General features: G+C 41.6%; 1 protein-coding gene across 3 annotated transcripts in view; it reads left to right on the top strand.

Moving 5' to 3' along the window:
• The window catches only part of NRG1 (neuregulin 1), a 298496-nt gene that overhangs the window by 261929 nt on the left and 13026 nt on the right, over positions 1–23541 (top strand). For 2 of the 3 annotated variants that reach the window (XM_026078224.1, XM_026078240.1), the window contains 3 exons: positions 7685–7814; positions 13935–13993; positions 20296–20319. In XM_026078224.1, the coding sequence (XP_025934009.1) occupies positions 7685–7814; positions 13935–13993; positions 20296–20319 (213 nt within the window). The remainder of the gene's footprint in view (positions 1–7684; positions 7815–13934; positions 13994–20295; positions 20320–23541) is intronic. The other variant, XM_026078232.1, reaches the window with a different exon arrangement.

The raw sequence follows: 23541 nt of genomic DNA, 5'->3' as shown, positions 1-23541 counted from the left end.
GTAGGAGTCCTGACAATGTAGGATTATCATGTAGATTTTATCTGAAATATCATTTGTAATAGAAAGCTTGCATTCTTTTTTCATAAGCCAGTGAATAGTCTTTATTATTTAGCATACAAACACACTGTGACTGTATCTCTGTGAGAAGACAGCATTAAAGGAGTGAAGAGATTTTGCACTTATCTGCAGAAATATAAAGCATGCTTGGAACTCATAAGAATAACCCTTCTGATAAAAAAGGAACAAGAACAGATTTTATCTCTCCTTACTGTAATGGGGTGGAAGTATTTCAATAGTCCATGCGATAAACAAATAGGTGTGTCAGTACCCACATACCCATCAAGGTAAGCTAGTACCAGACTGAACCTGAAATACAATCCTCTGCTGCAGTAACTTTCAGGAACAATAAGGCCGCCCTGGACCTGAGCTGAGACTGAGACAATCAGTTGAGCTGCAGCTAACTTGGGTTGGATTTTTTTTTTATTTTTATTTTTAGTGACAGAACGTGATTTACAGCACAGGCAAGCCATGTGACTGGCCCTCACAGAAGATGTAAGACATGGACAGGAGAAGGGAAAAATCCAGAGTTTGCATCCCAAGGCAGGAACAGCACTGTAAGCGCTGTGATACTTGCTGCCTTGAGGTGCTTACTGCAGTGTTGTTAAGCCTGCCGTTGAATGTGGGCAGTCGCCAGGGCCCTAGGATAGTGTTAGGATTTCTTTCTGGACAGTCCCTTGAAGGACAGTGATCTCTCTTAGTAATCTTCATGTTCTTCGTTTGTCCATTCAGTTTTGTCAAGCCAATAGCAAAAAGGCTTTTTTTTCTTTTAATAAAAAAAAAACTTCTTGCATTAAAACCACTGAATACAGATGCTTGCTCTATGCAGAAATTATGCTGTTCAGATTATGGGTCCTTCCAACACTACCTAGCAGAATCACGGCATTTGAAACTTGAAGAAAGAGGCCAAGTTCTCTGATTTACTAGTTCAAATGCAGTTCACTTTCGTACCAGTCTCTGTATGAGGTCAGGGTCTCTGTATCTCTAACATCTGTTCCTCATCCTATTTGGGAAGGAGAGAGATACCTACCTCTTACCTGCCCCCTCACACATACATACGCTTCACTCATAGGATGAGAAATGTTGCTCCAAGCTCACAACAGTTACAAGAGATCATTCCATTTTCTTGGGATTATTGCTGCCTGGGAAGATGCAAGCAAATAGCAGTAGCATGTTCTGTGGAACATAAATTAGTATATAAGAGCTGTCATAGCCTTAAGTGCCTTCAATGTGTATTTCAGCTTTTTTCCTGGTGCCCTTTCCTCATAGCGTGTTGGTCCGAGGCGCAGGCACTGTCGTGCTGGAGACAGTTGTCCAAGGAAAAATATGACGCCTGCCTCCTGTGCCTGCATCCGCTATGTGAGTGCTGTGAAACCCTACCAGGAGGGAGATTTCCAGCTAGGTCCTATCAGTAGCCTCTCCAGGTAGTAATGCAACTGTGGATGGTGCAATAGCCCCTTTCTCTTTGATTAGACAAGGCTATGATAGAAAAGGAAAAGCTTTCCCAGTGCAGTGGATTAGTGCAGTCAGTTCACCTGGGTCAGGTAGCTGTTCTCGGACATGGGGAAGAAGGAGGCTTCCCACATGTCCAATAGCTGATTACTCTTATTTATGCATTGGCTCTCCTAGCTGTGTACCGCAGGAAGAAGTGAACTCTCTGAGCAGTTCTTGTTTTGCAAAGCTTTGCCTCCCCATTAAATGTCCTTTACAGCTTCTCCAGGCCTGCTTTGCATCCTCAGTGATGGTCCTTCCTCAGCGCTGGGAAGAGGCATTTCAGAGCTCTGCAGAGGGGCTGAAAGGTCCTCCATGATGGAGCACATCTTATCAAATGTATTGCAAGTTACTTTGTGCCCTGCTCCTGTTACAAATTTCCAGCCCAATGAGTTATTTACATTGCTCTCCTGCACAGATAGCATGGAAAGGAGCAGGGTGCAGCCTTGGAGCCAATGTGAGCCAGGGACCTTTTGCTACAGTTTACTCGGCCACCCAGGTTTTCCTTAAGATGGGATGTTCTCCAGYACAGCAAAAGACTCCACTTTGGATAAAGTTCCCTATATCATGACAGTTGCATTCAGCTCCTTATCTGCTTTAATCTAAAGCCTATAAGTTTTCAGGCGCTCCCACCCGTTCCTGGCATTTTCAAGGTTTTTTGAGTCCCCTGATAGTAAAGCTACTTCCCTATCTGGTTGAGTGTCAGTTTAACGTTCCTGTCTTCGGATCTGTTTTTCCTGCGCTGGATCCTTCCATACATATTTGCTCTGTGTCCTCTTTCTCTTTCTTTCTTTTTTTTTCCTTTTTGCTCACCCCCAGCTTATTTTTCCTGTCGGTACCCTCTAACCTGTCACTGCCTTCTGTTTTGCCATTCACCTCTCCCCTGCCTGGGTGGGGAATGTTTTCTAAAGGCCTTTCCAGAGTTTTTTCAGAGGCTTATCATATTTCATGGCTTCTTCCTGTCACCCTAAAGTGAAAGCTGACATCTTTCAAGGCAATGGGAAAGTGTCCTTTGTCCAGAAGCTCAGTTCCAGACAGGTCTCTCTGTGCACTCATCTGCTTTTCCACACTCCTCCTTCCCTCCCTTTTTCTCAAAACTCTTGTGTTAGCAAGCAGCTGCTAGGAAGGAGGTAAATTCACATCTCACCTGATGTTTTGGTTTGGAGTGGTAATTGCATTTCCTCACGAATAGTCTGCGAGCTGTGTGTGTCTCTCTCCATCTTTCCTCCCACTGTCAAAAGCAAATTAAACAAACACAAACTGTTCCTGGTCAGGCTGCCTTTAGCCTGTGTCACCTCTCGACCCTCTGCGGTGAGCCAGATGCTGTGCAGGTCTTGCAGTCGCGCGCCTGCCAACTGGGTCAGTCTGTCGGCCTATCAAGGAGGAAGAGATCTGGTGCAGTGAACTGAAGTGTCTGTCTTTTGCTTTTTGTTTTGTTTTTTTCTTTCTTTTTTTTTTTTTTTGCTTTGCTTTGCTGAGCTTGGATTCGTGAGGGGAAACCACCACTGACTCCGTGTTGTAGAGGGAAGTGGGACACACTGCCTTGGTTCAGCGAGAGTTTACGCGTGCTCAATCTTTCCTGAAGTTTCTATCTTGCAGACCCAGCGGTTTCCTGTTTCCTTCTTACTGGCCCTGATCTGTATAGAGATAGTGCCAAAGCAAGAGAGTATTGTCTTAAAGCCAAAGAATAATTCTCCTAACTTGTAAGCACTTGATTCAAGCTTCTGGCAAAACAGGAGACTCTTTAAATGGTCTTCTTCTGTGAAGGTCCTAGGAATCTGTCATACTGCACATTATTTGTGAAGACTCAATCTAACTAGACTGAACAGCCAATTAATTGTATTACACCACCAAAGCAGTGCAAAAAAATTTGAGCAACCCAATGAAATAGACCATAAATGCCTGCTATAGGATTTGAGATTTTTTTCTCCAAGGTTTTGTTGTTGCTGTTTTTTAAAATCTTATTATGTTCAGAGCTAATGGATGCAATTCCAGCTCTGGAACCACCAAGCGTGAAGGACACGGAACATGTCCATCTACATGTCTGGTAAAATGGACATTTCCAAAGGAGCCAGTATCCAGCTGCTCTTGGTTTTGACTTTTGTTCTCATTGAAGGCAACCATACAGTTTTCGCTACCTGCAGTTGCTCTTGGTACCAGCAGCTTTACTCATTCAGTGCAGCACAGAAAGCTTTCTGCAGACACAGGTACCTCTCCACACCTGGTCTGCAAGTTAAGTTCACCAGGGAAGTCAGAGCAAGTTGGAGAGGCTCAGAAGTCAATGGGATGAAAATACAGATAGCTTAACCAAGGCACAGACGGATTAAGTGCTACAGCCAAGGTCACAGGGGAAATCAGTCCACCCTGCAGGTCAGGGCTGGACAGTTCTTTAAATTGTCCATGAGCAAGTCAATAGGGAATCAGCCTGTGCCTTCAAAAGCAGGAATGAGCTTCACGTGAGGGAATGTAGAATCAGTAAAGCCAATTCTCTTTCTGTTCACAAAAGGAGACTTCAAAGGTCTCGATCCAAAAGGGGACACATTTATGTCCTGTGAGTGGCCTTCTGGTGAGAACAGCAAACCTTCCTTCGTGCTGCAGCCGCCACTTGACTTTGTCTCCTTTTAGTCGTTAGCATCTTGCTAGTCACCTTGCATGGCTGTGAGCGTGTCCTCTGATTTTACACCAACGTTTGCAGAAACTCAGTTCAAAGAGACACAGATACTATTTAGTTTAGGTTGCAAAGCCCATCCCTCTCAGTCCATACCCACAGATCCCGCAGRACTCCTCTCAGCGGACTGACTCACTGTTCAGGGCCTGGGAGTCCTGCTGTTGTAGCTGCTGTACTTCAAAAGTTTCTTTTGGAAAGCAGGACAGAGAAAGAGAATGCATTTCCCTGTTTCAGGACAAAAAAGGGTCAGAGATCCCTCAGGTAAGCTCAGAATTACATGAAATTGCTGTGGCTGCCTGGATTGAGATGGTCTTGARGGAGTTTTACGGTGGTAGTTCATGTTTTAGAGAGTACTGTTTGAAAGATGCTGTAACTCCTATTCCTATTTTTCTTCAAACATTCAAGCAGTTCCCTTAGAAGGGAGCAGATCTCATTGTCTTTCACTGGCACATGAATACTTGCATTAGTGGGGACTTTGTTCATGCCGCTTGTTGTTGTTTGTAAGAGAACTGAGGCTTCTGCATGCAGAGAAAAAAACAGTGCAGCATGCAGAGTTTTTGAATGTCATCGTATGCACGATGTTTCCAGATTGCATTATAGCGTGTGATTTTACCTTTCAGTAAGTTAGGAGTTTGGTATAGGAATGCAGAACATACCAGCTTTGCTGTCTTATGCTTGTATAGCTGAAGGAAACACTGCAGAAAAGAAAGGAGGTACAAATTTTAGTTAGGTGAATAAAGAGCAACACAGAGCTACGCTGCCTACAGCTGTGCTCTGCCTCACCGCTGCCGCTCATTCCCACCGCACAGCCTCCCATCTCCCCTCCGCGAGAGAAGTACGGAAAACCAGTGTTTGGGGGCTAGTTATGGACTGAGTGAAACGGGCTCTGATGAACACCTGCTCTCAAACACCACATTTCTTCCGTTATGTGGCTTTAACGGAAACCCAAAACCACAGTTAGTGTTTCTTGTATTTAATTTGGAAAAGAGACTTACAGTGCACAGAATGAATACTGGCCTTAGGCCATAAAAACTATGCATCTTTTGCAAAGAAAAACTAATACCAGAATTAACTCACTGGAGACTTTTTTCCTTCCCCCCACCCCATGCAGTTTACAAAGCTCAGGCAGTTTGGGACTACAGTGTCAGTAATGCAGAGAAAATTCTCGTGTGAGATTTATAGGACAGTTTTGAACATGTGATGCCAAAAAAGAAGGAAAGGGGCACTCCTCGCAAATATGCGTAAAGCCCTTATATCATGGGATTTCGCTGAGAGCTACAGATTATTCCCATCTCTAGCAATCAGTTCAGAGCAATTGCTGCTGTCCAAAGCTCGCTTACATCAGCTGGGAAATAATTGTTACTTTGAAACTCCATGGTGATCTGCTTTTGATTGAGCTGCTGCTTAACGGAAAAGCAGTGAGCAAGAAGACCAAAACAATTACAGATAGCTACAAACCCAGTTGTTACTACAGCTACCTTTATAATTCAATTTAAAACATTCCATTAGCCAGCATGCTGGTAATATGTTTTTTTTGGCAGAAACTCAGCAGACATTATTGCTTTTTTTTCTCCCTCCCAAATTAATGCATTAGCTTTCTGAGCTCTAGGACATCCTCAGACTGCTGGGCTTAGTTGCAGGAAGAAGTCATTTAATGAGGTAAAAGCAGATGATGGTAGATAGTCAGGCTATCAGCAGAGACGAGCTTAAAAGTGAGGTTACCTGTTAAGACTCACCAACGCTTCAAAATACATATCACTATAGATGGGATTCACTCACCCAGTTTTTTATCTTAGGACATATTATGTCATAGGCTTGTGTCCTGTTATGTCACATCAGTCAGGTACTAATCTACTAATCTTTTAGGTCAGTGGAGAAGGCAAGTCTCCTCTGGAAGACAAGTAGCCCCATCTCAGGAGTGGTGTCGAAGATGCCAGTCAGTCCAGTTACATCAAGCTCAGAGCACCCTTCACCCCTGAGCTGATGGCAATCTCTTGGCCGGCCTTTTGTCAACACAGGGTGCAAAGTCCTGTTTGAACCGGTGCTAGCTGCAAGAGGGTCAGACTACTTTTAAAACATGACCCCTCTTCCTGCGTCTAGACAAGGCACAAATTTATCCCAGTCCAAGAGGTTATAACTCATGCTTTGAAGAGCCAGGAGAAAGGAATGAGTTATTATGAGGAATTAGTACTCCGTGTTTGCATTTCATTAGCGCGTAGAGGCCCCAGTCAGGATCAGGATCTGGTGAGACATGACGCAATGAGTGGTGGGAAGTGGGGGGGGCCTTGAGTTTTGGAAGGGGTTAGAGGAGTGATTTTCTTGGCCTGTTGAAGGAGGGCACCACGTGCAAACAAGACATCATGGAAGAAAGAAAAAGAAGTTGGCATGCTGGTGATCATTGCGAAATAAGGAAGGGATTTGAGAGGCATGTTAGCTGTACAGACAGATGGGATTTTGATGGATCAAAGAGGGGCGGAAATATTCCAGCCACTATTTCTTGTCTCTTTGGAAGAAGGTAGCTCAAAGCATTCTGAAAATGGTGTCAGCCAAGGTGTCCTATTTTCCCAAACACTTTGTGCTAAAAATGCAATTTTACTTGGAAGATGATGGGAAACACATGAAAATCAAATGCAGCTGGGACTACCTCATCTATATCCTCAGAAAGAAGAATTTGAAATGTATAGGTTGCATTTGTTAATAGCTGATTTGGAGAAAAGGGTGTTTTGTTTGGATTCAGTTTGTGCAACAAATGGTAGTGAAAATCACACTTTGCTTATTATGAACATGTCCCTTGTGTGCTTTTATGTTAGAAAGGGCTTTGACTATCATGGAAGTTTTGTGTAGATGCTTTCAGCTTTCTAATCACCTCCCATGGAACTGGTCAGTAGACAGACCAACTGTTCTGCCTCAGAGCAGGAGTTCACCTTTCAAAAAGAAACATACTATTTGTTCAGCATGGTAACAAAATTTCTTAGTTCTTCTGCAGGTCTTGAGATGGCTTCCCAAAGACCATAAGGGCACCATCCCTCCTTTTTAAAGACACTCTACAGACACTGAAGCCAAAGAGCTCAGCAGTCTGTAATGAAGCTCACACACACAAAAAAAAAACCTTGAATGATGAAGGCAATTTAAGTAACTGCACATAAATTACACCACCCTGTTAATGAAATACACCCGAGTGTGGCAGAGATTTAAGGGGATAGTGGAAACCTCCTTTTCTCCTAGACTGGGTGTGGGACAGCGTGTCTCTGAGGTTATGCTCCACTCCCTGTGTCTGTCAACAAAATATAGTGTCCAGCATTTAATGCTGGTGGTAGCAACTGACAGATCGCTCACAGGACTTGCCAGATCCTCCCTGGCCCATACCTTTCCATCGCACATACATACACTTACTTTAAAATCCAAAGATGGTTCAGGAAGGAAAACCCAGGCCATTCTGATCTGTATTCTCACTCTTGTCTTTTCCAGCCACTTCTACGTCTACAACTGGGACAAGTCATCTCACAAAATGTGACATAAAGCAGAAAGCCTTCTGTGTAAATGGGGGAGAGTGTTACATGGTTAAAGACCTCCCAAACCCCCCAAGATACCTGTGCAGGTAAGAAATCCTATTTGCCTACTTTGGTGGAGCCATGATGTTTCACAAGCACTTTTTTCTTTAAAGGAATACCTGAGCAATTTCTTCTTCCACACTTATTGCATTAGATACTTCTTCCTTCTTAAGTATGTAGATATGAAAATAACCCTACCAGAAAGGACCTCTGTGTTGTATGTATTATGCACAGCAGAGGTGAACCAACAAAACTTTCCATGAGAAAAATGGCACAGCAAGGCCCATTGATGTGTGTATAGCATGAAGTAACACGTATTAAGCCTTAAGTTAGAAAAAAATGAAACAGATATTGTAAACTAAATATACATCAAATAGCAAAAAAAGTCAAAATAACTGTTTTGGAGAAGTGCCTTTCATACAGGAAAAACTGTGGTTATTTTTATTATCTGCTCTGGTAACTAATTATCTGCTTTCTGATGAGACTAGATTCACAACTGGAGTTGTTACTATTGTGGTAAATGCATAAAAAACAATGAATATCATGTTAATTGGTGCAAGCTACCATTTCATATAAGGATCTTGATTCGGGAAGTTATATAAGCACAAGTCTAGTTGTAAGTGTGTGCCTGTGCACCTTTCTCAAATCTTGCTCGGTAGCAGGCTGTTACAACAGTCTGTTATTTTGGAGAAGAGCCATTCAGAGCTAAGACACTGGAGTGTACCCACTACCTGTTAGCACATTATATTTGCATTTACCTCTGGTGCTGAACTGGTCTCGGTAAGTGAGTGCTTCTCTCTGACTTGAGAGGGAGCTCAGGGTTTGCCTTCACCTTCGGAAATGCTCTTGGGACCTAGCAGGACTCAACTGAAAGGGGTCGCTTACATGAGGGTGTTGCTGCAAGAGATGGTGGTCAGCAGAGAAAGCAGTCTGCTGTAACTGCATAGATTTTCAGTCTTCTAAGAGAGAAAATCAAACTCCGGTAATTGCAAAGGAGACTCTGAGAGGCAAGAAGGAGGAAGGTCTTTGACGCTTTCATTAGGGCAGGAAGACGTAGACTGCACTGCGCTGGGGTTAATTACAAAAAGGCACAATGTTCTGCTTTATTTGTGCAATTTCTTTATTGTAGTAGGATCTTACTCATACTTTATGAGGTCTGTTTTGCTTTTTTTTTTTTCTCAGACTACTCTGCTGCTGAAATCATGAATATTTCATTCATTTTAGAATCACTTTGAGCTAAACTGAATATGGAAAAGCTACTGGCTCTGATGGGTTGGATTTTGGTGGGGAACAAGGGGAGAAAGAGAGAGAGAGAGAGAGAGAGAAAGAGTTGTGTTAAATTTACATGCTCTTTACAACCCATCAGTACAAGATGAGCAGTTTGATACAGCTCTCCCGGGCATGTACCAGAGCCTGCCTGCCTGTTTCCGCTTCCAGTCCAAACGCCACTCAGATCACCTCAGAGCAGCAGAGCTGAGCATATAGCAGACTTCCTACTGATTAGCGTTGCCTTGGCAGCTTCAGAGCTACCCTTTTTTCACTGTGTTTTGGGACTTTTTTTTTTAAATGCAGGATCTAACAGTATTTGCTCTTTGATGTTATAATTTGGCTAATTCTTTCCAATGAAATGTCTCGCAAACACTTGAATGGGGTGGGGACCTTTTCCCCCTTTGTAGACAAGAAATAACCTTTAAATCTGGGCCTGAAGTTGAAAGAAAAAGCGACTTCCAAATTTGGCAGATGTGCATCATTCTGGGTGGCCCAAGACCTATCTGGAAAAAGCATCAGAACTGTAAAATCAGAAGGGATGAATCTCATTTACAGTAAGGCAGTGGAAAAGGATTCTCATCCCGAGGACAGTCACGGCCACAGTTATTTTGTAGGCCTTCTGATATGCTTTCCAATGCTTGCCAACACTGAAGCTGTATGTCCTATAGCAAAACACAAAGCCATATAGCAATGTGAGAAATGAAAGGGTGAGTACTTGAAAGTGGGTATACTGAGAAACTGAAGAGGCAAAATAGGGTTCTTTTCTGGGTGAGTAAAAAATACAGAAGTATACTTTTAATTCCAGTATTCCAGTGTTAATTAAAATAAATATCTATCAAGTACACATTGCCTTCATTGTTCTGAGAAAATAAAACTTCCACCAGAACATGCCTGTGGAAACAGAATGCCTGAAATATGGTACTTGCTCTTCATATTTCTGCCTAGTAGCAAGTTCACATTTTTCCATATGGTCCATCTGTTGAGAGCAAAAACAAAATTTCTAAAGCATGAGCCATATCATTATAAATTGGTTTTATCCCTTACCAAAAAACATGACTCAGATTTGCAACAACCATGGAATTTTCCAAGTAATATCTCTGGTTTTGTAAAACCTTCAATTCTATTAAAAGAAATGTCCTAAGACCATCTTCTTTTGTTAAAATCTAGAGGTATGTGTTCAAAATTTCTTTTTGTAAAACACATGGTATAATGATCCAGACTGGACTGGTTTTTGCTCTCCTAGATACTGATGTGAACTTTGAGAAAATTCCCTGCTTTTAAGAGGTAATTGCATGAAATACTCAAGAAGTGTGTTGAGACTTAGTAATGTATTGTACGGCTACATCTCCAGCAGCTTGTACGTTTCCTGTAAGTAATTTTAATTATGGTTCCAGACTGAACAAAATAATCTCCAAATATGAAAGATGGAAAGGAAACTTTGAGACCAGTTAAATAAATTAGTATGTAAAATTTTTAGAAGTTTCATGGGAACATGAGTCCCATTTTGAAAATGATATAGACTTTGGAAGTCTGGATTTCACCGACTTCCTGTAAGACTTAGGTTTCTAAGTCACTTCTGTCCTGTTGGAAATGTGACCTCAAGCCACTGAAGACACAAAATCAGATAGCTTCTTAAACAAATATACAGTTAAGACCAGCATTCCTAGTGTTTGATTCTCATTTGAGGAAAACTATATGTAGTATTTTAGAGACTTCTTTTGTAGAATCCTACTACGAAGCCTTTGCTGGTTTGACTAATTTGATCGCTTACAAGCAACAATCTTCTTTTAGAGTGCTTTTGCTGTTACTGAAGAAATGAATTTAAAGTCCTAATTTCACTGGTTGCAAACAATGCTTCTTTCTAACAGAAGGATGTTACTTCCCTTCTTAAAAGTGAAAGAGTGAATTATGTATCTTTTAATGATATAGAYACTTTCTATATTCTTCTTCATGTAAAGGCCTTGGTGGAATAGAAATTGATGGAAGGTTCTTGAAAACCACAAAAAGATAAAAATTGCTTTCACAATACTAACAAAGGTTTTGAGGAAATTGATTCTAGAGGCAGAAGAGAAATGGTTGTTCTGACCTAAGCTATGAAACAGACCACTAAATTAAGTATTTCATGAAAAAAAGCATTAATATATTTGCTTGTGGGCAGCAGATGAAATGAAAATTTGAAGTCCTGATTCATTCAGCCATTCTTCTCCTGCTGAAAAGCACTGTTTGATGATAATGTGTTAGATGTTTGGAGAAGTGCATCTCTCCYGAACATACACAAATACTGCTCTATTCAAATACTGTGTGTAGAGGAAAAAGCAATTAGCTTAGCGTATTTGTGTTTCACCCATTTGATACTGAAAAYAAACACTTTGAGTGGCCTTTTGTTAAGCTGAAAAGAAACTCTACAGCTATGGTTGCACAAATGTCTATGCAGAACAACTCTTTTGCCTTTAGCAGCCTTTCTCCAACTTTTGCCAGTGTCATAATGGGAAACTGTACCACCGTACAAAATAAAACTGAAATTACGGGGGAAAAGGTTTTTTACTCTCAATGAGTAACACAAAGCAAAATGAGGTCTTCTTCCCTGCCCAGTAGCATCACCTTTTCATGGCAGAGTTGTCCTTGTTACCTCTTTCTCAGTTGAATGAGTCTGTGGAGACTGGGATCTCACTACACAAGGTACTGTTCAAACTTATCAGAAGACACGACCTTGGCTCTGAAGAACATAAACTCCCTTTCCTTAAGAAACAAATGTATCCAAAAAATCCTCTGCGGATCCCCAAAATGGACCTTTATTATAGAAAAGTCACTTCTGCATGGTTTATTTCAGCAAGATACTGGTGTTTATACCTGACACCAGTGCAGTGTTTTTCCCGAAGTACCACTCATACCATCCCTGCCCTGGGGGCTAGAGGCCATTGTAGAAGAGCAAAATTTAGAAAGTCAGGCCATATTTCAATGCACATGAAGCCCTGATGGAAGGAAGAGATGCAGAATTGTTCTGAACAACTTGCAGTTGCAAATATCAAAGCTCTTCAGCCCCTGGTGAGTAAATGATGAGGCTGTGTGAAGAGGTCACTAGCAGCAGACAAACAGTAGGAGCAGAAGAAAAGGAGATTGCACCACAGCGAAGCTCATGGAGAATATCAGAAAGACAGGAAACGCAACTGAGACAGATGTAAGGAAGCAGATATTGTGTGATTTATGGTTACATGCTGAGAAGGAGTGGATCGAAGAAGGAGGAGGGAAGGACACTGAACTCTATAGATGTTTTATGTGGTGAAGAGTCATGCAGACTCATGTCTGAGGGGAACCACAGGAGCTTGCATTGCTATGGAGATATTTTGGGAGCACGCTGCCAAGCTCTGTCCTGAAACCAAGAATAAAGATGAAGGAAGAACTGACAGCCAGCAGCGGAAAAGAAGACAAGAAGAAACATGGAAGAGAGAAATTCCTTCACTGTGACCAGAGAGCAACCTGCACTGAAGTTTTCCATAGAAGAAAACATGAATTGAAAGGGCGCACAGATGTGGAGGCTTTGAATTTTGAAAGCACCTTCACCTAAAGACTGTCTCAACTTACTCACTGACAGGACTGACTCATTTTCCATTTGTCAGCCATGTTAAAAACGCTTGCTTTGGGTTTCAAGTTATCTTCTCACTTTTTTTTCTTTTTTCTTTTTTCTTTTTTTTGTTATTGTTGTTTTAACTATTCCCCCATTAAGGAGAGTATTTGAAGACACAACATGTCATTACAGAAATGGGAAAATCATGGTATTTCCATAGGTCCTATGTGACTCCTGAAACCAACAGTGTAAACTGCTGTTATACACTGCATTGCAAATTGCAAAAAAAAATCAGTTTGGTCCCTTAATGAGGCGGAATTCACTTGAATAACGAGCCAAAACTCATTTTTACTAGGCCTGATTCTTCTTTCTTTTTTAAGACAGGCAAACAAAAATCCTAGATTTTTCTCTGGTGCATTTTTGTTGTAAATTTTGCAAAGTATTATCTTCTTCAAAGGCTACACTTTCTTTCCCCTTTTTCTGATCATTTTTCACTAACGCATAACCAGGAGGTCATTTAAAGCACTCCCATCTCCCTAGGCCAGCAGATGTCAGTCTGATAGTGCAGTGGTTTTGGTGTACTATTGCTTATCACGTTTTTGCCCTTTAGGTGCCAACCTGGATTCACTGGAGCAAGATGTACTGAAACTCTGCCCATGAAAATCCAAAACCAAGAAAGTATGTTAAAATAATCTGAACTTTGCTTTCTCCCCCAACTACAGCAACAAAATCAATAGTACTTGGTGTTTTCACAGTTCAGCTGGAACTGGCCTCTTTACGCTCTAATTTATGACCTGATTCGCTAAACTGGAATCTGTACACGATGGCGTTATCAACTTCCAAAATGTTTCTCATTTGTGTGATTTTTTAATCTTTCCATCCATTCGCAGATGCATTCGTATTGCACACACAGGCAGCTTTCTTGTTTGGGAGGCTGCTGTAAAGTGCTACCCTAAAAGAGCAAACTCACCGAGATGAGTGACGTACAGATCTCGTTTCCTAGCTGCCTTGTGAAAAAGTACACTCTAAAAGCAATTTGGGAATTTGGAACGGTGAATTTCTCTCTCATATCTTGAAACGCACTTTGATCCGGATTGGTTTGGTTTTGGTTGTTTTTTCTAGGGGGGGATTTCTTTTTCACTTCCACGGAGCAAGCAAGTTGCTCACAACACCTTGAGACATTTTGACATGCTAAACCGAGATTCAGTTTCTGAAAGTGAACTCACCAAGTCACACCAGTTCACACTGAAGGAGCTTCTTTCTTAGCATATATTCACCTCTTCTCTTTTCTCTGTTTTTTCTCTACCATTTTTTTTGTTTGTTTTCCTCTCAGGTGCCCAAATGAATTTACTGGTGATCGCTGCCAAAACTACGTAATGGCCAGCTTCTACAGTACGTCCACTACCTTTCTGTCTGTGCCGCAGTAGAAGCATGCTCAGTCGGTGCTGCTTTCTTGTTGCTGCATCTTTCCTCTTTTTTTTTTTTTTTAAATATATCTGTAACTAGACTTGTTGCCTTAGGCCTAATATTGATCGTCTCTGCCTGTTGCATGAAAATGATAACAAAAAGCAATTGCAATACTCTCCTGGATTGTTTGGCATTGAGGTTATGGGGAAATGCGAGACATAGGAATGCTGTGAAATTAACACTGAATGGTGCGATATGGACTGCCCACTGACATCAAGCAGTAAAAGTGCAAAAAATTACATATTGAAAGTCTCACGTTTTATTTGCCACAAAAACCATATGAATCTTTATACAGAGCAGTACTCCCCCAATAAAGGGATGCACAGCGAAACCTCTACTTATGTATGAGAGTTGTATTTGGAACCACGAGTTAAAGGTAATTCACAAGTTTGCATTGCTTCAAATGAACACGCTCCAAACAGGATCAAAGTGCTCTTTCTGCTCATTGTCCAAGTTTCAGTGGAAAGAGAGCACAGAAAGAAAGAAAGAAAAAATAAAGGGGGGGGGGGGGGGGCGGTCATAAACAATGGGGGCTGACGTTTTTATTTGTGTGTGACAGGTGCAAGAGATCAAGTATTTCAGAGCCAGATTAATTGGCCAAAGAAATGTGCCATATAGGCCCCCTTTGGAGCTCAACACACACACACACAAAAAGAGAGGAATCTGCCTGTGTGAGACTGCTGGTAAAATCCGCACTGCAGTCAGATCATCTTGTAAGATTTCCCATGGAGGGACTGGTTAATTATTATTAATTGTCAGCACAAAAGCAGAAAGTACACTGAATATTTATTTTCTCTCATTGGCTTTAACAAAGTCAAAGGGAAAACATAAGAAAATTGCTTGGATTTTACATTTTTAATGCATATATGCTATTCATAATTAATTGTTGCTGGCATCAGAATTTACTATGATCTAAGAGGAGTACAATAGGAAGTATTTTTTTTGATGGATTGCTTGCCAGCATGGAAAGATTTCAGAGACCATAGGCTAGCTTAATTTAATTTCCATTAGTACATAGGACAAAAAGCTGTTAGCCATGTGCTGGACATTTTGGAGCCTGAAGAGATRCATAGGTTTTCTCTTACACTGATGGATGAAAAATGTCCATACATAATTCATAGTGCCCATCATGGAAGTTACCCATGAAAATCCCAAGGGCACTGACTGGAGAGTAGACCTTCTAGCATTCAAGTGTTTATTTTATCCCCTGTTTTAAAAGCTTTATTAGTGTGAGTTATTTTTAAAATGCTTCTGGTACCTATGGATTCAAAAATATTTAGGCTATTACAGTGTTTTATTCTACCAAGTGTTAGATTTAAATGGCCTTTTCTGTTTATTGTGATGAAAAGTAAAGTTAAGGTTTTCTAAGCTTAGAAGAACCTATCAAAAGTAATGGTATAAAAAGATAAAATCCACTTTTTGAAACTGAATTTACCCTTAAAACCATGAAAGAATTGTATATGGATGATAAAATATCATTCCTACCCAGAAAAAAAAAAAAGAGAGAGACTTAGGTGGGTTTCCCCTCTCATTAGTTTTTCAGTTTCCTGCCTCTGATTGGGATTTTTAAAGGAATCTTTGGGCAGTAGACACCACACTGGGGTTTTATGAAGTTGCCTCCATGAAAAAGGCATAGATATTCTTGCCTTGCAGCAGGAGATATTCTCAGTTACATGCATTTAAGCCAGTCCAGCCCACAACTCCTTGCAGTGCAGTGGCGTGAGAGCACCCAACAAACTACCCTAGGCTCTTCTGCGAATCCGCAGCAATGGCCATTGGATCCCAGCTCCTCCTGCCTACTGCCCATCTGCAGCATAACGTCAGGTTTCTGAAGTTGCTACAGACCTTAAAATGACACTTTTGGAAGGGATCCAGGGAGGGTACGTTTATATTTAGCAGAAAAATCAATGAAGAAGCATTTATATGACTTTTTATTATTACATACAACACAAAGCAGGGCATACAATTAAAAAGGAGACTTAGAATGAGAGTTCTCTTCAGGCAAACATTTGATTTGGGGCTGAAAAGTTATTTCATATTTTGCACCAAGTGTAGCAGGTGATTAATTTTATTTAGCTCTGTCAAAGCAGCTTTTGCAAATTATAGAGAAAACCAGGATGTCAAATAAAGCAAGTGACAACAGGAAACACAAATGTACACGTGGGCTATACAGTGCCATCTAATTTTAATTGACTTCAGAAGGGTCTTTTTTCATTTGGAACAGAAGGTTCAATGGYGTTCCATGCAAAATGCGCCTACTGGTGAGCTGTTACTACCTTAAGGCTGCATTTTTGGCTTCTGAGAAAAAGGTCGCTTCACAGATCTGCTCTAGAGTTGGTCTTTTTAATAGTCCTGAATTTAACAAGGATTTTGCTGGTGGCCTTTTGCTGGATCAGAACTAGACCTATGCTGACCATTTTGAAAATCCCCCCCATCAGGGTGCAAGGCTAACCTGCTTCTCTTGGGATTAATTTGGTTAGTCCTGGGGGATTTGGTTACCAGGGTGCACTGAAAATAGGTTGAAAAAGCACTAAGTTAGATAGATCTCCATTTTAAGAAAACTTCAAAATTAAGAAAATTTAAGAAATGGCTTTCGCTTCTGCCAGTGGAAGCCTGAGCGTGGCTGGGAATGGGTACGAGGGAGGCTCCTGGAAGGCACTTGTTCAGGCTGACAGTCCCTTGGCGTCCAGCTTTGCAAACACACTAAATCATAGGACAAACTGTCACGGCTGAGAGGTGACAGCTGTTCGTCTCCCCCCTGCCGTAGTCGCTTCCAGCACTGCAGCCTTGCAGCTTCTCACTTTTACCTGGTGCTTCCTGCCACTGCAGGCAAGGGGAAATGAAGGAGAAATTGTGCTGCTTTCTGAAGCCCAGCTGGCAGACCTTGTAATGTCCTTCCCTTGAGCAGAGCAGCCGCATGTGACACCAGGTGTTTTCCCCGGTCCCCTCAAAATGCCCAGCCTCACTGAATGAGGAAGGGGAGACTTTGGAGATGATACACAGTAGGGAATATGTGCAAATCCACTGCATGGGTGTTGGCCAGGAGTTCGTGCCGCATCCGCACATCCCAGGTGATACCAGAGCACCAGCTGTCTTTTTGCTGCAGTGGTTTTGACCTTGGAGCTCATGGTCCATAAGACATCGGAAACTGGTCCACAAAAGTGTTGCAAAAATGCATGTATTCCATGCAGATACATTTTCTGTGTTCGAATTTTCACTCATTCSCACACTTGAAGGAAAGAAAGCAAAGCAAATGGAGGACAATAAAAGTAATGACTTAACATTAAAAGTTTAGGCTGATTTTTACGTTGTCATCCATGAGAACTATTACAGCAACACTGTGCAGAATGGTCCTTGGATTCAGAAAGAATGGGGGATCCTTAGATTAATAAAAGGTTGAAGGCACTTCTCTAGAGCATAACCACAGGTAAACTGCTTGTCCTTTCAACGTGTCCCAGACAGGCAAAGGACCCCTTTCCAGAGGGCTAGCTTACTTGTTTACTTTACTGGTTAGTTATATCTGTGCTATAACATGCAACATTATGTGGGGCATACTGTAAGCAGACTCATGCATGGACTGGATCTGCAAAAAGGTCCCCGCATTCCTGAAGTTAAGTATTTTGTCGTGGGACACCAGTTTAAATTGTGCTCCATTTCAGCTCTGTCGTCCTTGCTGAGCAGTTAGTCCAGGAGGGGCAGAGGGAAATTCCTGTTTAGATGATACCTTCGGCCCTATATTCCCAAGCTGTGCTTGGCTGAGAAATTAAAGGGGGAATCAGACAAGAGCTGAGTAAGGCTATGATATACTAGAGAGATGACTACATCTCCACTGTAGATTGAAACAGCCTCAGTTTTCAATCTTTGTACACAGACTGCAGGACTTGAAAAGTCAAGTGTTCAGCACTTCTGCTACTTCAGTAAAGTAGCTCCATTCTATGTATTTCTCAAGTGGTCATGTACTTTGGAGGGTATTAGACCATACTACTTGAAATTTCCAGTTTCTGATGCTTTCAGTACCCTACCTTGCACTCTTCATGTGCTGAGACTAAAACTCCAAAATGACACAAACAAATTGGAAAAAAAAAATTGTCCATCTTCTGACTGAGGTTAAGAAAAGAAGACAGTTTTTCACTATAAACTGCTCAGTTAATGCTCATGAAACTCTAAAGCTTCTATGATAAAATACAATAGAGGGTTTCATTAACAAAGAACATATTCTGACTTCTGAGATTTGAACTAGTTTTAGAGTAAAACTTCTACAGGAGCTGTAGGACTTTACATTGCATGTTCAAAAAGATTTTTTCAGCCTGATGACCATGAAGAGGGACTGAGACTTAGGGTCCAAAGTGCCTATGCCACCCAAGGTGAGGGCATCCTGGCCTCTCAAGCAGAACTGGCTGACATGTAGGGTTTTTGATTTGTGATGGTTCTGTGTATTCTGTTTTTTTCAACCCAAATTTCATAAAGGCCAAACGTTTAGAATTTCTCATGATTCTGAGAGCACAATTAGTAATAAAATTAAATCATGTTTTAAGAAAAAACACAGCTTGATATTTCTGAAGTGAAATTGCTCACCCTGGGCTGCTCTGCTGCTGAGGGCGGTTGATGCRAGTGGATGGTTGCCCCTGCCAGAGGCTACGTCCCCATGAAGCCCTGCTGCTCCGCTTGATCCCAGCCAGGCAGCGCCATAGTCCAAGGCTACCTCGCCGCCTAACGCTTTAGAGTGGCCATCCCGAAAACTTGGGTGTCTAGCAGCTATGAGACACAGTTCATGAACACACTATGCACTCTCAGAGGACCTGTTCCAGCATTTCCAATTCTGCAGCCACCCCCAAAACACATATAGAATGAAAACTGTTGTTAAAAATAATTAATTGCATTTCTTATTAAAGCTGCAGGACAAATTTTCAATAAAAAACACACTACATTTAATAAATATGCAATAATATTGGATTAAATAGGAAAAGATCAAAATAATGACCTGTTCATAGAGTGAAAAGTGTTGGGGTACTCTGCTTTCTTTTAATCAGGACTAGGAAATGTAGCTATTAATAGCAAAGATAAATAAGAGCTATATGGAGTCTAGGTTTGAATAAGCATGGCATGTTTCTTCAGCATGTTTTCTTTTAGGACTTTTAGCCGAAATATATTCCCATTTTAAGTTCCAGTTTTCCACTGAATTATTTGAAATAGAAACTGCATGATATGAATGACTTCCCCTAAAATTAAATTACATCCAGGCTAGCAGTCTTACCTATAAGGAAGCATAAATACAGTAATATATATGCATGGGCATGTCATTCATTTTATTTAAGACTTAACCAAGCTTTCTATGCAACTAATGTATACTGTTAGCAGTGTTCATGTAGGCATGTAATACTGGCTTTTTAGGAAGAGATCTGGATGAATTCCAACTTATTTAACCCTTAAAATGTTACTGATTGTCAGGAAAGAATTGGCATTCCCAATGCATACAAACTACTTAAAAATCCACCTGGTCAGAAAATTAGGACCGGATTTAAAATTCACAGCAAACAAGGACACAGAAAGCAAGAGCTAACGTGGTCATGGTGTTGGCCCCATCCATGGGATGAGAAAGCGGATTTCGGCAGGAGTCGGGCCCTGTGCAATTTGTCAGGGAGACCCTCCTAGCTGACCACGCGGTGGGTGCACTGCTGGCCCTTCAGGTGGTCCACCTGAACCATGGAGTCCACCATGGCTGGGATGAGCTGCGGAAGCTCGTTTAGGCGCTGGGCCTGGCGGAGGCGGCGTTGAGCCCCTGCAAGGGGCTGCAGCCGGAGCAGACACGGGAGGAGGATGCACGACCCTTTTGGGTGGGGACGCCTCTCCCCGTACAGCACCCCCCTGCTCCCGTGGTCCAGCCTGGAAACCTGTCTCATACGGAGCCCTTGAGCCATGGCCCCACTCACCTCAGTAAGATCTTTAAGGGTTAATGGTTCCCGCTGCGTTTTCACTGCATTGTGCCTGTTCAGACACCCCATACATATTTTGGCGTGCAACCCTTTCAAAAGCTCTGGCCACGTAGCTTACAGAGGCGTACTTGAGCACTGCCCATATAACCATATGCCCCCCRTGTCCTGTTCCATGTGCAGACACAGAATAGCCATAATACTCATGTGTGATTTGTTTTTTGAGTACAGTGTATTGCTCTTTTCTGAAACTTTTTCCTTTTTCTTTCTTTTTTTGTCAACTTTCTGCATTGGCAGAGCATCTTGGGATTGAATTTATGGGTATGGACCAATCATTCCTTTTAGCCTGCAGATTTTAGAGCCTGAGAGATAAAAAACTTTTTTTTTTTTCTCCACCACCCCTTTTCAATTCCTAACCAATTTCTTTATGCTTTAGAAGGGATCATACAGCTATAACAACAACCCTTGTCAAAATGTGAGCAGCAATCAGCTCACTAGAATGCTAATAGTGACAGGAGATTCCAGAAAAAAAGAGTTCTAGGAACTACAGAAGTAATCATAACATACTGTACATTCATTTCTCTGTTGTAATTTCAGCTAGTTTTGACATCTGCTTTTGCTAATTTCTTCTAGGATTGCTGGATTTTGGAAACACTTACTGAACGCATTAAGCAAAGTGGCTAACAGAGTCTATAAAAAAAAAAAACTGATAAGCCTATAACTGATAAGCCACTTAAAATTCTGCAGTTTTGCAGTTTTGAGCCCTGGTTTCCAAGCAAAGGTTTATGTCTAAACCCAGAGCTAGGTTGCTAAAGCAGATGCATATACATATGTGGAAAAGGTATACATATATATATATATGTATATATATATATATATATGTTACTAGGCATGCAAATTGGCACTGACCTGAAAGCCTGAAAGCCATTTAGGAACTTAAGTAGAAGCTTACAGACAGGCTCTAGATCCTCGAGTCAGAAAGTATGTCCATTATTTCTAACAACAAGTCCATACTGCACCCAGCCAAGAACACTGACAGTGGGTACCGTTTTTACACAAGAGCTTAAATCCTCTTCATGAATAGGCTACACTTACCTGACAGACATTCAGTAATCAGGGCTACAAATAATGCATCTCTTGAGTAGGCTGACTATAGGAATTCAGGTCGGTTTTAGTTTGGAATTTCCTAAAATTATCGACAGATGAGGAGAACTAGCCACTGATACTTTGCAAACCATGTTGGTTTATGTACTTATTGAACAGGCCCACATGAAATGGCATTACCTTAAACTGCGAACTATAGAACACCCATCATAAATCTGAATTTAAAAAATCTGTCACAACCCAGCGTATTAGGATTATTATTGCAAGATAATAGTAGTTCTCGGTCATAAGTACTAGACTGTAGTAGAAGATACATGGCTAAATTAATATGTAATGAATTAAATTAAAATCCTAAGAAAACTGTCTTGAAATTATGCTCTATATATCAAAATTCATCAGTAACTGTGCATGGAACTTTTTAAAGCATTTTCAACTACCTCTTGAAAACAAATTTTTTTAAAAGTCCTCAGACAACTGTAAGAAGAAAAACTTTAAAATAGAGCAAATTAAAGACCATATGTATTACCAATTATGTATAAATTAGGGTGATGTGAAATTATTTACATAATGTGCATGTTTGAAAGGCTGCACATAGAGGGATTTAATATCTTGATTTAAGACTCATGTTGGTTTGAATTTTCCTATCATTCTCTAGGGAAAAAAAAATATTCAAAGTATTTTTGATATATAACAGGCGAAAACGATTTCTAAATTCTCACCGCACACACATTTCTCTGTGGGCTTTTCCCCGCGGCTGCTATTAATTTCTTCTAAGCTAGTTTAACRAGCACTTCAAACTCAGTGTGTGTTACATTGCTAAATGTCATTAACTGGCTCTGCAAGTGTTACACCAGTCTGGGAGAGACACCTGACCAGCAGCAAGCCCTAATGGCCCTCGCAGCGCTGGCCAGGTGACCACCAGCTAGCACCGGGCTCGTTCGTAACCATCCTCCGCCTGGAGTAACCCTGCCGGGGCCGATGCAAGTTACGCTGAGCCTAACCACCACGCGGCRTTCCCGCCGTGACTTCCTCATCCTCCTCTCCCTCCCCGTCGGAGAAAAAGGAGTTGATGTTTATTTATTCGTTTTGCTTTCACGAGCTAGCAGCTGACAGCATGACCRAAAAAAGAAAAAAAACTCAACACGTTCAAAGCATTCCAAATTTACCCCGAAACCGCTTAGCGCAATTCTCCTGTTTCCTGTGACATCCTCATAATACCCCATTTCCATGGCTAACTAATAAGCGCTTTCAGAAGGGGCAAAATGGGAAGGGGCCAGGTGCCACTAACTAGCCTAGGTGAGGAGTTATGCTGTATGAGAAATCCCTTCACACTCCGCTTCAGTCTTTTTCTTTATCCCCAAGCATTTCTTCACTCTGTTTTTTTCCAGTATTATGCATGTCGTGCCAGGCCTGCAGTTGACTCCTCAACCCTTAACCTTGTCGTTCCCTGTATTTCACCTTTCTCTTTTTCTCTCTGTCCTGATTTGGTTTGAAGTTTCTGCCCTTTCTTCCCTCCCTTTTTTGACTTTCTGTCCTTGGAGTTATATTTTGTTTTCTTTAATACATTTTTGCAGCATCCTAGTTTTACCAAACTCACTTCTTCTCCCCCCAACCCTTGTTAATAATCAATGCTATTAATTTTGTCTGATGGTGCTCATGACCTGTTTGTTGGTGTTTTGGTTTGCAGTGGGGTTGGCTTGTAGGAAGAATTCTTTCAAGGGTAAGGTGCATTGTATCAGAGAAATTAAGATTTCTTTTCACTCGCTTGTTTGCTTCATGGAAGATTTTCCATTTGCCCTGAATCTTGGGCAGCAATAGCTACTTTGAGACTGGAAAATCTTGAAGGGCTCATACCCACGTGATATTTTGTACATCTCAGCACTGGGTATTGGGTAGTACCAGCACTGGCTCATAGCCATGCAAGAACAGTTGGCCAAACCATTTATTGAATTAATTAACAGGTTTTCCACATGAGTGAATTGCAGTGTTCGACACCGTATTTCTGAAGTAGTAGTTTCAGCAGCCTCACTACCATGTTAGGAGTTATGATAGACAGCAACCTTTATTACCCAAAAAATCTGGCAAGTCACCCAAATTCCAGGGTTTTAACCCCTTGCTGATCAGAGACCCTGGGTTCAGCTGTGGATGAGAACGTCAGATCCGTTTCCTCCTCACAGTCTTAATCTCTCTGAGGGTCCCTCTTTCCCAGGAAAGGAGGTGGAGGTGGGTGCAGACACTCCTCCCTTGTGTCTCAACGGCTGGAGGGGAACTTAGTGCAGAGACAAATGTGAGCGGGGACCTGCAGGGCAGCGTTTGAGTCCCACCCCTGAACACAGCTTGCTCTCTGTGAGCCCCCRTGCCACAACTTTTAGGAGAGCAAACCCTTTAAGTCCCTGAGCTTGGACAGAGGTTCATGGCACATGTGTGAGGGGCAACACC

Source organism: Apteryx rowi, unplaced genomic scaffold (genome assembly GCF_003343035.1).
Source record: "Apteryx rowi isolate R43461 unplaced genomic scaffold, aptRow1 scaffold_113, whole genome shotgun sequence".
NCBI classification, from domain to species: Eukaryota; Metazoa; Chordata; class Aves; order Apterygiformes; family Apterygidae; genus Apteryx; species Apteryx rowi.
This window is presented reverse-complemented; position numbering and strand designations above follow the sequence as displayed.